Here is a 15,301-nt window from a genome sequence, read left to right as displayed (position 1 = left end):
GTGTATCCCCAGAAAGTGTTTGTTTCCATGGGTTTGGTGTGTATGTACTCGCTCCTGAATTCTACTGTATTCAACATCCAGAGTTCGTTGTTCTCCCTGCCAAATTTAATTTTGCTCCTGTTTGTTCTCCTGTGTGACCTGACTTTTTTTACAAGCTACATATGTGACTAGACTTTTTATAAGAAGACACTGCTATAGATACACATTCTCTGTGCAACAGACGAGCTAAATTTGCAGTTTTTGTTTTGTTTTTGCCACGTCTTCTAAAACTCGAAATCTTTCTCCAACATAGAAAGTAGTTTGCCTCTTTGCTATTTCAGAAAGCAGATTACTTACCTGGTACTTTGCCTTTCTGTTATGCAGCTTCTCAAGCTCCTTCCTCTGCAGCTTCCATTAGGTGTTTCGACAACGGCTGGAGTACTGTTAGAGCACGAATAAAAGGTAAATATACCAAGTGTCTACTGCACTATATAATTGAAAACAAAAATAAATGGAAACTGACGATTACAATGACTGACGACAAAAGAACAGACAGAATGCCTTGTTCTATTTCCTCATCTGTCCCTGTGTGTACTTTGCCATCTGTCCTTGACTCCTTGTGTGTACTATACAGAAGAACGTTACATATCTTCAACACTGAAAGCCACCGCCTCGCTCCCGTATTTCCCCCAAACTTTCATATATGTTGCACTTAGTTTTAACCGATCAACTCTTGTCCTATTAGGTGCGGACTGCATAAAAGAATAAACAGCAACAGCCAAAAAACTGTCTTCCTCCTTTGTTCTTCAGATATAGAGCGAAACCTTTCGATGATACTACTACTTTAAATGCCAACTACGGGATTACTACATATAAATCTCCGCACGACGTTAACCATCAGGCTGAACACTATAGCCTAGCGTCATTCAGACAGCATATTAGCGTTATTCAGGCAGGGAAATATGGATACAGCCAACTTGTCTTGCTCTAAAAGTTTATGGCTCACTGTTCGTGCCATATGCCACTCGGAGAATTGTGACCAACTATGAAGTTATTTTGAATGTAGTAGCCAAGTTATTGCAAGAGGGAGCTTTTGACTGAACCAAACATACAAAAACAAGTGATCGAGGACGTACTAATTTTTTTTAACAAACTTACTAAGATTGATATGTGTTACTGTGTATCAGGCTGGCTGGCATCAGGTAGTATTCCAAATCCAAACGAACTGCATAAACAGAACAGAATGCGCGTAAGCCACAACCAATGCGCTATCTTCAGGGACAACATTATGGATCATCAGGTCCTGCAGGGATCACGGCGTAGCCAGGCAGAGACTGACGCTGACTCCAGACTAGCCATCGCACAAACAAGGACATTGGAAGGCAAGCAAATTTTGCCCCTACCAACAATACATCACTTCAGGTTGACATCACAACCTAAAGTCTGAATCTCTGTTCTCAAGTATGCTCATAGCATCAGTCTGGACATGTGCCCGCTCATAGCATCAGTCTGGACATGTGCCCTTTCCCAGCAAAGTAGAGGCCCAAACTTGTTATACAACCCATATGTTGACAACAAATAAAAATAAACTGCATCAACTGGGTTTGAGCAAAAATCTGATGGCGTCCATTACAGTAACACACTTATTTGACACGCGACATAAATTGTGAAACTCCTTTGGCCATGTATTTGAGACAAGAAGTTAAGCCTCTGTGCTAACTGGGAATTGATCCGTACCCCACAGCCTCTGTGTGATTTCTTCCAATGAAGCCACGCATTATATCTCTGGCTGTCCTGCAGCTATGCCTCCATTCCTTGAAGAGCAGGGGAGTTTCAAGTTAATAATTTTCATTCAGAACTTTCAGACAAAATCGAAGTAAAAGCTGGAAGGGAAAACTAGTGTTAGCACGCGTACCGTATCTAGCCTCTCATAACAGTCTGCCATATTCCATTAACATTGGACACTCGCATATACACACACTCTTTATATTTGCAATTGCCTTTTCTCCACCAATTGTAACTAGATCGGGAAATTTATTCAGTGACAATACCTCTAGTAATGGATTACTGAGCCAAATGCTGCCTGGAATGGACGTTACGCCCATGCATCCACTCAACCTGAGTGACACAAGGGATTTGAGGTTTTCTATGCACCCAGGGATACATGCAGAGTAATCCCCACATTCCTGCAATGTGAGAGTTTGGAGAGATGATGGTAACACCAATCCTCTTTGCCAGTTCATAATCGGGCATTCATTAACACTCAATTTTTCCAGATGACAAAAATTATGAAACCTTTCAGTTGGTAGTGATGTTAACCTTGTGCAAAACATAATACTTATTTTCTTGATGGCTGGTACATAATCTGGATGCAGAAAATGGTCAAGACTTGATAAACCTTGGCAGCAAAGAAAGTCCAGCTCCGTCAGGGACCGAGAAATGCCAATACTATCATCAATGTTCTTATGCACAGCTGGTATCTCATTTGAGTTTATGTTCTGTGGATGAAACCAGCTTGGGAGAGAAAGACCTGGATAATACTTGAGTGATAGAGATCTGGTACTGGTAAGGGGTTGCATAACTCGAAGCACTTCTATCGCATTCTCCTGCATGATTTGAGACCTGCTAGCACCTGACCACTCCAGCGTCAACTTGTTAAGATATTTCTTATTCTTCAGTGCTGCTTCTGTTGCATGGTCCTTGCTTAGCATTTGAGCATTACTTATTACCATATCTCCACGAAATTGGTTCAAATTTTTGATTAGTCCAATTCCTTGTGCCTTCTTATCAGCTACATCAATGCTACACCCAAGATGGTATAAAAATCCTTGTGATTCAAATCTCTGTAAATTGCTCAAGTTACCGAAATCTTGGGGTAAACTTTCTATCTTGCATGTTTTGACATCTAAAATCTGCAAATTATAGAGCCAACAGAAAGTTGAAGGAATGCTCAAAGGACGACCTTTAGAGATCTTGAGGTATCGAAGATGCTTCAGGTTACCAATGTTATTTGGTAATTCATTTGTAGAGGCACAGGAAATCACACGGATACGCAGAAGTTCAGTACACCAGTGGTGCATTACAGTACTTGTTTTATTTCCCGACTGCTTCTTGCAAATTATGGTACGCAACTTTGTGTGTCTGCATAGGCTCAACAAGTTGGAATTGTCAAAATCACTGCTAGGCTGTACATATATATGACGAACATTCTTAGGAACTTTATCAAAGTCATTCTTATATCTTATGGTGAAACAATCATGCTCTGAAACCTTTTGTGCCATGTCATGCAACAAGTCATGGATTACGTATCCACCACTAACTTTTTGAAAGAAGGACCGAATTATAAGGTCTTCAAAGTACTGACAACCAATATTTTGAATTGGATCATCGCCTTGAGATTCAACAAAACCTTCTGCCACCCAAATTTCAGCCAGGTCTGCCTTTATAAATTTGTAATCTTTGGGGTACACGGCACAAAATGAGAAGCATCGCTTCAAATAGAATGGCAAATACATGTAGCTCAGCCGAAGGGCGGGCAAAATATCGGTCGGCTCCTGTTTCAACTCCCAAAGTTCACTCTTCAGTATAGTATTCCAGTGTGAGGCTTGAAGGTTCATTCTTAACATGCGTCCAAGAGTTTTGGCAGCTAAAGGTGAACCCTTCAGTTTACCGAGTATGCTTTTACCAATGCGCTCTAACTCAGTATCATTGTTAGAACTATCAGATCCAAATGCGCATACCTTGAAGAAATCCCAGAAGACATCATCCTTTAAACCTTGTAATACAATGGGCTCCATTGTGCTCACTCCCTCGGCAACCTTTCGACATCTAGTGGTGACCAACATCATACTTCCCTCTTGGAAACTTTCTAATGGTGCACAAAACTTGTTCCAACACTGTCCATTCTCTTTTAAGGCATCATCCCACATGTCATCAAGCACAATCAAGAACCTTTTATTCTTCACATGTTCACGAAGGGCATGATGAAGAGAGTCCAAGTTATCAATCCTTACCTCCTTTCCCGAACAAGACTGGATGGCCTCTTTGGTTAACCTTTTCACATCAAAGTCATCTGAGACGCAAATCCAAATTATCTTGTCAAAGTGAGACTTCACTCTTTTATTGTTGCAAATATGTTGGGCTATAGTAGTCTTTCCAACACCACCAATTCCGACTATTGGCAAAACAGGAAGACTTGGTATTCGTGATTCTTTACTAATTTGGTTCCTTGGTGATGTGCTAGTTGATGCACTGCCTGAACTACGTGCTCTCTTGCGTTTTGAATTTATAGGTACTCTAAGAAGTCCCATCACCTGGTCTAGTTCCTTGTCACGACCATATAATTTTGCTTCATTTGGCAAAGAGCTAGTCTCAGGCCTCACTAATCTGTCAAAGTGTTGTGTAGCTTGCCGCAACCCCATTTTCTCCATCTGACTGGAAAGATGGTCTATCCTTGCTTGGACAGCATTCAGTTTGTTGAAGCTACCTTGAATGACAACATCAAAGAAGTCATTAAAAGGATATTTTCTAGCATTGGCCTCCAATTCCACTTTCATCTCATACCATCTCAGCTCATCAAGAAGTTCTTCGGCATCATACATTGCGTCCTTAAGTTTCGGAAGGAGCTCTGACACACAGTATTCATGGCTCCTCCACTCTGCTGCATCAATGAGATTGTACATTGCTGGAAGAGTATCACTAAGACGTTGTAGGCCACTCTGCAAGTATAATACATCATCCTGAAGAACCTTCTGATGTGATCCACTCCATCGGGAGCACATAGATGAAATGGCAGATTTCGCCCACTGAAACAAATTGGCACACTCATTGATGGCACTAATAACACCAACAGTCTTTGGTAAGTTCATGTTGATTGGTGAGTCTGGATATCTCTTTCTATCCTGTGAGCACAGAAGTGAACTTCATGATCAGTGTAAAAAATATGCCAACTATTATTATTAATTTAAATATATATGTTTGCAATTAAAGAAAACCCCACCCCCACAAGAAATTAGTTTCATGGATGCCCCGACAAGTTAGCTGAACAACTAGGAAATAATGCAACAAAGTTATTGTATGCATTTGCAGTTGTTTAAAGAGATACTTTATTTTTATAAGAATTCATATTTACAAAAGGGCGATAATGAGACACACACAACATAATCATGCCCATAATCAGAACATTTTCAACACATACATGCAAAAGAAAACATTTACTTCAACAAATCCAATTGGTAACACAAATCATTGAGAAATTTCACGCGAGAACAAGTTCGATTCATGAATGCAACCTTTAAAACCAATGGCCATAATAATTCCAACAAGCAGCCTTTTTCGGGGAAATTCTAACATGCATGCAGCCATTTTTTTACGGAATTCCAACATGCAGACTTTTTGTAGTGTAGCTTGCATGAGGGAGCAACATATTGAAATAACTTAATTATGTTGCTCGTGTAGAAGTTGAGCTTGATAGATCGTGTCTTGTCATTTTTTACATTGTTATTGTTTTAATTTGTCAGGAACTGTTCAGTATAATTTGCCCTTCGGAGAGGATTGTGTCATGGACCTGATCCAAATTTGCATGTTTGAAATGCTTCAAGTGCGATAATGTCCCTATCTCTTATTGGATTGGATTCTCTTTGTAAGGTTCACCAAATCAATGAGTAGCAGAGAGAGTAAGGTTTTGCTACTACTCGAAGGGATTGGGAGCACTTTACTCAGTCATTGCTATTGCTGGGTTTTCATATAAAAAATTACTCCCTCTGTTTTAAAATATAAGGAGTATTAGTGTTTTTTGGAAATTCAAACCTTTTTATATTTGACCAAATTTCTAGAGAAATATATCAACATCCATAATATTAAAATGGTATTATTAGATTCATTATGAAATACATTTTCATATTTATTTATTTAGTACTGTGGATGTCGGTATTTTTGGCTTTGAACATGGTCAAAGTTAAAGAAATTTGACTTTTCAAATAACAAATACACCTTATATTTTGGAACGTTTGGCGAGTGGGGGATGATGGACTGTGTTTTCCTTTTTATTTATAATACGGTGTTTTGGTGGGTCTTTCACTGTGTGATTCTATGTTATCTGTTAATCAATTCATACTTATATGGGGAACTTTTCTGTGCCGGCGTTTGCATGAACTATATTTGTGCTACAACATCACATGTTAACGCTTCTTTTTTTTCTAGATGGTGAAAGTGTTCGCAGGGGTTGATATGTTTTATAGGCCGGTTGCTGCCGACTGATTTGAAAAATCGTTGACCCGGTCGAAAGCATGAACCAAATCTTGAATACCTAATCAAATGGAAAAGCTCCAAATTTAAGGAGCATAGTGAATTAAAAGAATTGAATGAGAGAGCTCTTTGAGAAATTGTTGACCTGGACAAAATCACCTCAATCATTGTGAGGTCTTAAAAATTAAGGAGCATAGTATTAGGGAGCACAATGTATTTGTAGGAGCATGGTGAATTAAAAGAATTGAATGAGAAAGTTTCTTAAGAAATAGTTGACTCGGTCAAAATCGGATGACCCAATTGAAAACCTTTATTGATTGAGAGGCCTTGGAAATTACGGGGCATAGGGTATTTATTAGAAGGGTTGTGCGCGCTTTGCTGCGTCATTTCTATTGTCAGGATTTCATAAAAAAATTATTTAGTTTGACGCGTGAGGAAGATGATGTTGTGTTTTTTTATAATGCGTTGTTTTGGCGAACCTTATAGAGGTCTCATTTTATGTTATCTGCTAATCAACCTACATGTATGTGGGAAAGTTCCTTGTGCTGACGACATGTATTATATTGATGCAACATTGCGGCGTGTTGGCGATTCTATTTTGCCAGGTGATGAGAGGGTGTGGGAGACTGTGTGTTTTATAGGCTTTGTTAGGGTTTGTGTCTTGTTCAGGAAGGCGAGACGGCGGCGACTCCCTGAAGATGGAATATAGGTCTTCCCATCTAGTCCCCGTCTCGGTGATGCGTCTAGTATCATCGGTAGGCGTGTGGAGGTGTGTCTCCGGCAGATCTGTCTTTGGTGATTTGCTAGGATCTATTCGTCGTTCGTCTTCGTTCGTGTGTCTTCAGGTTGGATCCTTTTGATCTACACTCTTCATCGGCGGCGTTTGCTATTCTGATGCGTAGGTTCTATGGAGCCTTAGCATGACGACTTTCCGACTGTCTACTACAACAAGGTTTGCCCGGCTCCGGCGAGGGAGGGGCGATGAGAGCGGCGCGCCTTCGGCTCGCTTCAGTGCTTGTAGTCATCGCTAGGTGGTCTACGAATCTGGATGTAATTTTTGTTATTTTTAGTGTTCGTTGTACTACCATGATTGAAGATGAATAGGTTAGACGTTTTTCAAGCAAAAAAATAATTTTTTCCAATTAATTTGAGAAATTATTAACTCGATGAAAATCATGCATGAGCCAAATTTTCAATATTGGACAGGTCATCAAAATTGTTGACCCAATCAAAATCATGAACCAGATCTAAAATTGAACATCTTAATTGAATAAAAACTATGAACCAAATTCAAAATAACCTCAATCAAAATCGTGAACCAAATCCGAAATTAAACACCTCAATTGAATGAGAGGGCTTTAAATTAGGGAGCATAATGAATTTCTAGCTGGATATATGTGGCGGCCCGATTGATCTAGTTACCATTCACGGGTAACGCAGAAGAGAAAACGCAAATATGGCGAAGGAAATCAAGCTCACCAGGTGGCCGTTGCTCGATTGTGGTGCTGATTAATTCCAGTCCTTGATCGCTGTCCAGAGAGACGGTCGATCGACTTGAGAGAGCGGGGCGGGGAGCAATTGCTGAACCTCTCCTCTTATATGACGACTGATACAAGCAACAGTAGCTCGCACCACATCAAATGAAGCGGGAAGCGGTGATGACAGAGGCCGGCCTGCAGTCGGCATTGGCGTTTATTACAAGAAGCAGCTCGATGACAGAAGTTTGCCTCGGGCGGCCCGCCCTATTTTGGTACTACTAGTGTGTCTCATCGTAGAAAAGCTACCTACGCTCTGGTTGGACAGGTAGTGATGGTACTTTCAGGTAACTTTCCTTCTGAGCTTTGCTGACCGCTGATTTGGGAAAGTCATCTTATAAAACATTTAATTTATGTAATCAAGGGTACTGTAGTAATTGTGTCCTCAGCTTCGTCTGATTCATTCCGCACGAACGGCACACGTTCAACGGCCCATCGCCTCCGCAGAGCCAAAAATGCTAGATTTATGTAAGGCTGCTACGTATCCTACGAAATCTTCCTTTCCCCTAGCCAAACGCCCTCCCTCTGATTTTCAGTGTGAGCCTCAGCCTCCACCATGGTTTTCAATTTCAGTTTCAACAAAATTTCAGCACCAACTGAAATTCAGTGAAATTAAATTATTTCAGTTTGCATTTCAGCCAAAAGGCCAAAATATTCATTTGAATTTAATTAAATATTTGAAATTTTCAAAAAATATTTTGAAGAATATTTCATCTCCTGTGTACTACTGAATTTGCTGAAATATTTTGACCGAAACGTAATATTTCAGTGTCTACTGAAATTAATGAAATTCAGTGAATTACAGTGAAATCTCACTGAAAGTGAAAACCATGGCCTCCACTAATATCTAATTAAAAACTGCCAACTCATCTCATTGGTAAGATACGTAAAAATCTCTTCGTAGGTGTAGCATTGCTCATGCAGAGCTCCTCCCCATTCGATCCCACTCGACGTCTCCCTGCACCAGCGCGTCCAGAGGTGGAAAAGACAAAACTAGCCCTTTTGTTGTACATCGAGATTTGCTAATATAGTTGGTTCATATGATGTTTTTTCCTCTCTATCTTTGTTGTGATGAATTGAGTCTTGCTCTTTGAGGTTTCATTATGTTGGATTGAATATTGGATTTGAGATCAAATGATTTATGTCTTGCATGTGGATTCCCGTGGTGATAATGAGGTATATTATTGAGTCACTTGATATATTGTTTTGATATATGTCAAGTGGTGACAACGGCTGAAAGGCCCTTGTTGGGTCGGCCCTCCTTGGTGTTGAAGCCTGCGGTAGTGTTGGTAGTCGTAGTGCCAGGCAGATGTGATAACACTCCCCTTTTCTTGACGTCTAGCTTGTCCCCAAGCTGTTGTTCTTGGAAAACGCTGCTACACTCACCGGCTTTGGAAGAGTAGAGGAGAGGAGCGACGGTGTCTTTAGGAGAGGAGAAGAGGTGGTTTTCCATTGGAGAAGACGGAGAGGAGAGGCGGTATTGTGGACACGAGAGGGGCGGCGAACCGATGAACAATTTACCCTTCCATTAAGAAGAGACCCCACACAAATCTGTGTACTAACTCCACCATTTTTAGTACTTTCGTGCGGGTACTATCTAGTAATAGCTATTTCTCTTCCATTAGATCGAGATAAACGGATGGTTAAAAATAATGCCAACTACGCTAGAACTTATAGATGGGGTATACCTGGCGCGAGAAAAACCAACTCATCAAGAGTTGTGCCGTCGATCAGGCAACGATTGCGACCGTCATTCCCTATGATGGCCGCTGGTGGCGCCAGAGTAGGGAGAAAGGCGCTGGAGGAATGGATCAACAACGGCGTTATAACAGGAGATGGACAGATTCGATCACCTTTCATGAATTCATTTTGGTTTAGCTTATTACTAAACAAATGGGAAAACCAAAGCAAGAAAACAACAGAGATGCAAATGTTTACATTTTCTGTCATGCATTGTTACACGGATCAAGGCTCTTGGGCGAGTCAGAATAATGGTCGCTCTATGTTGCCAGCTTCTCCGGTGCTTCCGCCACCTGCAAGCTCGCAGCTCACCTAGAAAACCAGGCCACAAGCTTTAGGGTGTTGCGTGAATGCATACAAGTAGCAGTTTTGCATCTTATCCCTGCATTTGGTTTCCTCCAAATTCTCACAAAAGCTAATGAAATTGAAGGTTAAGCCTATCTTCCTGAGAGTTTGAGACCATGAATATGATATTCGGAAGGAAATTGTGTGTATATATAGATGGAGATGGGTGGAGTTGCATGCCACGGTGGGGTCTTTCTCATGCTTTGTCCGTGCTTGAGAAATTTGAAGGAGAATAAAGCATGATGGCTCACAGTTAGACTTGGTTCCTTGATTGCAAGGTCAGTATTAGCATGAGAAAATATTTCTCCTACCCAACAATTCGTGTGAGCAATAAGTAGGCACATGATACTTCTATGGGAATACTAGCACAGAATCGGGTAACTTTGCTAAGACCAAAAGCCTAACCTTAACTAAAAAGTTGACAGTGGCACAACGGAAAATGGAGTGTCTTGTTCACTCTGTCTTATTGTTAGCTTCCATATTTTAGATACATGGTCATTCTTTTTTTTCAATCCTTTTAAATTATTTTTCTCGAATACTTGCTGCTCAAGTCCGTTTTTTTTTCTCGAATACATTCATTTTTTCTTCTCAAATCCGTTTAAATTGTCTTACTGTAAAAATCAGTTTAATATCCGTTCAAAATACAATTAGGAAGAAGGTCTGGTACAATAAAAGTATATCATAATTGAAGAAAGATTCCTAACCAACAAAACTACGAGTACGTCCATATTCAAGCAAGATTCCTAACCATAACTTGCCCGGGACACACACTTTGTTTTTGAAAAAGAGAATATATTAATATCACGAAGATATCAATTACACCCGGCATCTGCACCAACAAGATATCGAAAGACATCTAGGATGTACACAACCAAGAATAAAATAAAACAAAGACCGCGTCGCAGTGAAGAAACACTCGCAACAACAACACTCTATAAACACCACCCAAGACAACACTCGGACCGCAAAAGAGACTCTCCAAAAGCAACGCCTACAAGAAGAAAACAATGCAGAAGCGTTGTCACCGCCCGACAAGGATCTTGAGTTTTAACACAGAGAAAGACCGAGATCCCAAAACAATGGCTTCAGCAAGGCCATTGCCAGGTACAACCAATGAAGGTCAGACCTCTTTCCCCCTGGAAATCAGGGCTTGGTAGTCGAGGGCACCACCAAAAAATGCTTTCCATATGTGTTGCTTGAAGTCACATGAGCTCTGGATATGGCATTGCTTCTTTGGTCTACCGGGGTCCCACAGTGATATCAATGTTTTGCAGCGCTCTCATCTATTTTCTCAACTAGCTAGTGGCAAAGCTCCGGCTTGCAACTATACCGTCAACACTACTAGAAAAAAGGCTGTTAGTGGCGCACCTACTTTTGCCATTAATGGCGCACTATAGGTGCGCCACTATTACCAAGCCTCTGGTGCGCCATTAGTATTGCAGGTAACAGTGGCGCACCTCTGGTGCGCCATTAGTATTGCAGGTAACAGATGCGCACCTTGTAGTGCGCCATTACTATTGCTACAGGTGCGCCACTGGTAACTTTTTTTTTGAAATTTTTTGATGTTTTTATTTTGAAGGCGGGAAAATAGTAGTGGCGCACCGTCTAACCCCAACCGTGCGCCATTGCTATTTTTGAATTTTGAATTTGGATCTGGATCTAGATCTGGCTCATTTTTTGGCTTGTTTTTTTGCTCGTTTTTTTGCTTGAATTTTTTTCAAATTTCGTTCTCGAGCTGGATCTGGTATGTTCTTTGTGCCGGGGAGTTCCACATGTGGCCGGAAGTAGATGAGGAGGGAGGAGAGACCGTGAGGAGGAGAGGAGGGAGGAGGAGGTCGCCGGAGAGGAGGAGGAGGACCGTGAGCAGGAGAGGAAGGAGGAGCACCGTGAGGAGGAGAGGAGGGAGGAGGAGGTCGCCGGAGGAGGAGCACCGTGAGGAGGAGAGGAGGGAGGAGGAGGTCGCCGGAGGAGGAGCACCGTGAGGAGGAGGTCACCGGAGGAGGAGCACCGTGAGGAGGAGGTCACCGGAGGAGGAGCACCGTGAGGAGGAGGTCACTGGAGGAGGAGCACCGTGAGGAGGAGGTCACTGGAGGAGGAGCACCGTGAGGAGGAGGAGGTCGCCGGAGAGGAGGAGATGGAGTGGAGGAGAGGAGGAGAAGAATGAAGGGGTAAGTGGCTGGCCGGCCCTTTTAAACTTCTGTCCCAACTTAGCAGTGGCGCACCATGCACCTGTGCACCATTGCTATTTTTTTGAATTGTGAAGGCGGGAAAATAGTAGTGGCGCACTATTCACTGACGCGCCATTGCTATTTTTTTATTTTTTGAATTTTTTTGAATTTTGAAGGCGGGAAAATAGCAGTGGCGCACCATGCACTAGTGCGCCATTGCTAATTTATTTATTTTTTGCATTTTTTTCATTTTTTTGCCTCCATATCTTAAAAGCCCCGTATCTTTTATTCTGTTAGGTTTTTGGGGATTCTAAAAATCTTCAACGGGGTTCCCCCGATTGAATTCGGATGTAACTTTTCGAGTAGATGATTTTTCATATAAAAAACTTTTTAATCCGAGTTCGTATGCAAAAGTTATGTCCATTTTACTAAATTCCAGAGAGATTTGCAAATAAAGTCGAAATTCATATTTCTAAATTTCCCAACAACTAGACCACATATCACATGGGAAACTTATTTTATTTTAATTTTTTGACATTTCCATCATTTTTTTAATTTTTTTAAACTGAAAAGGCGGTCGGGGGGTGTGTTTGTGTGTGTGAGAGGTTAGTAATGGTGCACCCTCCCTGATGCGCCATTGCTAACCCACACACACGTAGGCACACCCCCACCAGACATAGTAATGGCGCACCACACCTAGGTGCGCCACTACTATGTAGCATAGCTTCTTTGGTCTACCGGGGTCCTACAGTGATATCAATGTTTTGCAGCGCTCTCATCTATTTGCTCAGCTAGCTAGTGGCAAAGCTCCGGCTTGCAACTATACCGTCAATGGCCATGACTATACCATGGGGTACTATCTTGTCGACGGTATTTGTCCTTGGTGGTCAACATTTGTGAAGACCATTAGTGACACCAAAATCAAGAAGCACATATTTTTTGCCAAAGCACAAAAAGCTTGCCAAAAGGATATTGAGAGGGCATTTGGTGTGTTGCAAGCTCGGTTTGCAATTGTTCGAGGTCCTGCTCGCTTCAGGGATAAAAGATCACTCAGAAACATCATGGCTGCTTGTGTAATTTTACACAACATGATCGTCGAGGATGAGAGGGATTTGGACCTGGAGTACAACTATAACAATGTTGGTAGCCGTGTAAGCCCGCCAAGGATGCAGATAAGATCACTGCATTTCTCGACACCTACTGGAAGATCAAGAAGTGTGATTCACACAACCAACTCTAGCATCATCTTATTGAGCATCGGTGGCAACACTATAGAGGGAGATAGATCCCCATTTTTATTCTTTTCTATTCGTGTGAGATTTGAACAATTTAGTGTTGTAATAATTATTTGAATTTGAACATTTGTTGGAATGAAAACTATTGTTGTATTCTGAATTGCTTTTCGGAACCTTTATATATTCATATGTTGAATTTATATTACGATTTCATATGGTTCATATCATTGAAATGTGTAATTTGATTGATGCTATGCAAAATTTACGGCGCCGCGAGTGCTCTGATGGAACAGATCCCACAAACGCGTCCTGCAAAACATTTCAATTATATGAACCCGAATGAAATCCTGTGTATACGCCCTTATAAGTGTTTTGCGGGCAGCCCGGTTGCGGGATTGACTAGAGATGCTCTAAACCCTGTGTATCTGCTCTGTTGTAGAAAAAAAAAAATGCAAGAAAGCGCCGCTCTCCAGCCCTTTGCGCCTCCGTAAGCTAGCCATGTAAATTTGCATAAGCACCCCTGCACATACCTGACGCGCGAACGCCACGCTCCGATCACCATGGCGGCTACCTGCGGATAGGTACAAGCCCTACAACAGAACTGAATGTACGCCCTAACCTTCCACAAAGACGAGATCCCGGCGGCCAGATGGAAACGCTCGAAGGTCAATGCAGTATCACAAATCCTTCCCTCTTCCCTTGCCTTGTTGTGCCCTGTTAGTACTGTTTCAAAACCAGATCGCATTGCTTCAGGCGCAAGAGAATTGTTGAGTAAAACAATGATCCGTTTATATATACAGGGATTCTTGTTAACTTGATGTAAACAAGGATTTCTGTGGTACACATACTGCTGGTTCAAAATCATTGTTCGAAATTTCTGTGATACATCAGACTAGCAGCATTTGAGTTATATTACATCATGTACTAGTATGTAAGGAACACCTCAATTGCCTCAGACTAGCAGCATTTGAGTTATATTTCTGACATTTTCATTCACAACTCTGAAGCTACACATACAAGCAACAAACAATAATTGCATTGTACAAGCTCACAATTCACATTCAGCAGCACAGTGTGCAAGTACTACAGGCGTACATCACACGAGAACAAGCAAAATTCAGAGATGTGGTTGTCGTTGCTCTGCAAGGGGCACCTGGTTGTACTTCGCTGCCGACGCAAGTACGCAGCAGAACGTCGCCATCAGGTGGACGGGCAGAGTGTAAGTGGAAGGTGCGGAGGTTAATGTCATCGGTGGCCTCGGCGGCTTGGGTCGGCAGCGAGGTGTCGTGTATTGAACAGAGTGTACCAGGAGCACCATATTATATTATGGCCTCATAAACCTGGACATGTTCTGTTATTTTTATCATCCAGGAGAAATTTGTGCACAAGAGTACTCAGACTGTGAACTCACCTGTCGATTCTGTTGTATAAGCAGTGTTCAGTATGAATCACATAAGGAACAACTCAGCTTACAACTCCACATCAACCTCGGGTCCTCGACAATGGCATTCAAAAAAAAAAATGTAAGACGCTCTTTTGTTGAGAGGAAACTGAGAGCTTTCAAAGGAGTTTACATTGTTATTACAAAAAGGCTTTTGTCCCGCTTTATATATAAAGCGCCGATCATCAAGCATCCAGCACAAACACACGCCACCGCAACACACGCACACACCCAGAGCAGGATACATAGGTGCTGAGCGCAGCAACACCACCCCTAGCATTACCACGACGAGGAGATGAAGCTACATATGACAGACCATGAGCTCCAAGGCGGCACCTTCACGAAGGGCACAACACCGGAGCGCCGCCATCGCCCGATCTGAGGATCAGAGTTTCCCTTGAAGCCGCATGACGCACAATGAGAGCCACGACGACGCCTTCAAGAAGGAAACGATCTTCGCCGCCGCCGCTCCGTCCGAAGATAGAACAGGTTTTCACCTCGGCCAACACCCACCGCCACCGAACCCCACACCCCGGCCACCATGCCGCCCACACGACTATGGTGACCAGGCAGCACCAAGGCACGGGCTCCGCCCAAGAGCACCGTGCCGCC

The 15,301-nt window shown here is 42.2% G+C and overlaps 1 protein-coding gene across 1 annotated transcript; it reads right to left on the bottom strand.

Moving 5' to 3' along the window:
• Positions 1–1,152: 1,152 nt before the first annotated feature.
• Positions 1,153–4,847, bottom strand: LOC109785047 (putative disease resistance protein RGA4). Its single transcript, XM_073500590.1, has 3 exons — positions 2,031–4,847; positions 1,717–1,793; positions 1,153–1,204 (listed from the first exon to the last, which is right to left on the bottom strand). The coding sequence occupies exons 1-3, from the start codon at positions 4,845–4,847 to the stop codon at positions 1,153–1,155; spliced, it is 2,946 nt and encodes a 981-aa protein (XP_073356691.1).
• Between the last annotated feature and the right edge of the window lie 10,454 nt (positions 4,848–15,301).

The sequence above is a fragment of the Aegilops tauschii genome, chromosome 6 (genome assembly GCF_002575655.3).
Source record: "Aegilops tauschii subsp. strangulata cultivar AL8/78 chromosome 6, Aet v6.0, whole genome shotgun sequence".
Lineage (NCBI taxonomy): Eukaryota > Viridiplantae > Streptophyta > Magnoliopsida > Poales > Poaceae > Aegilops > Aegilops tauschii.
This window is presented reverse-complemented; position numbering and strand designations above follow the sequence as displayed.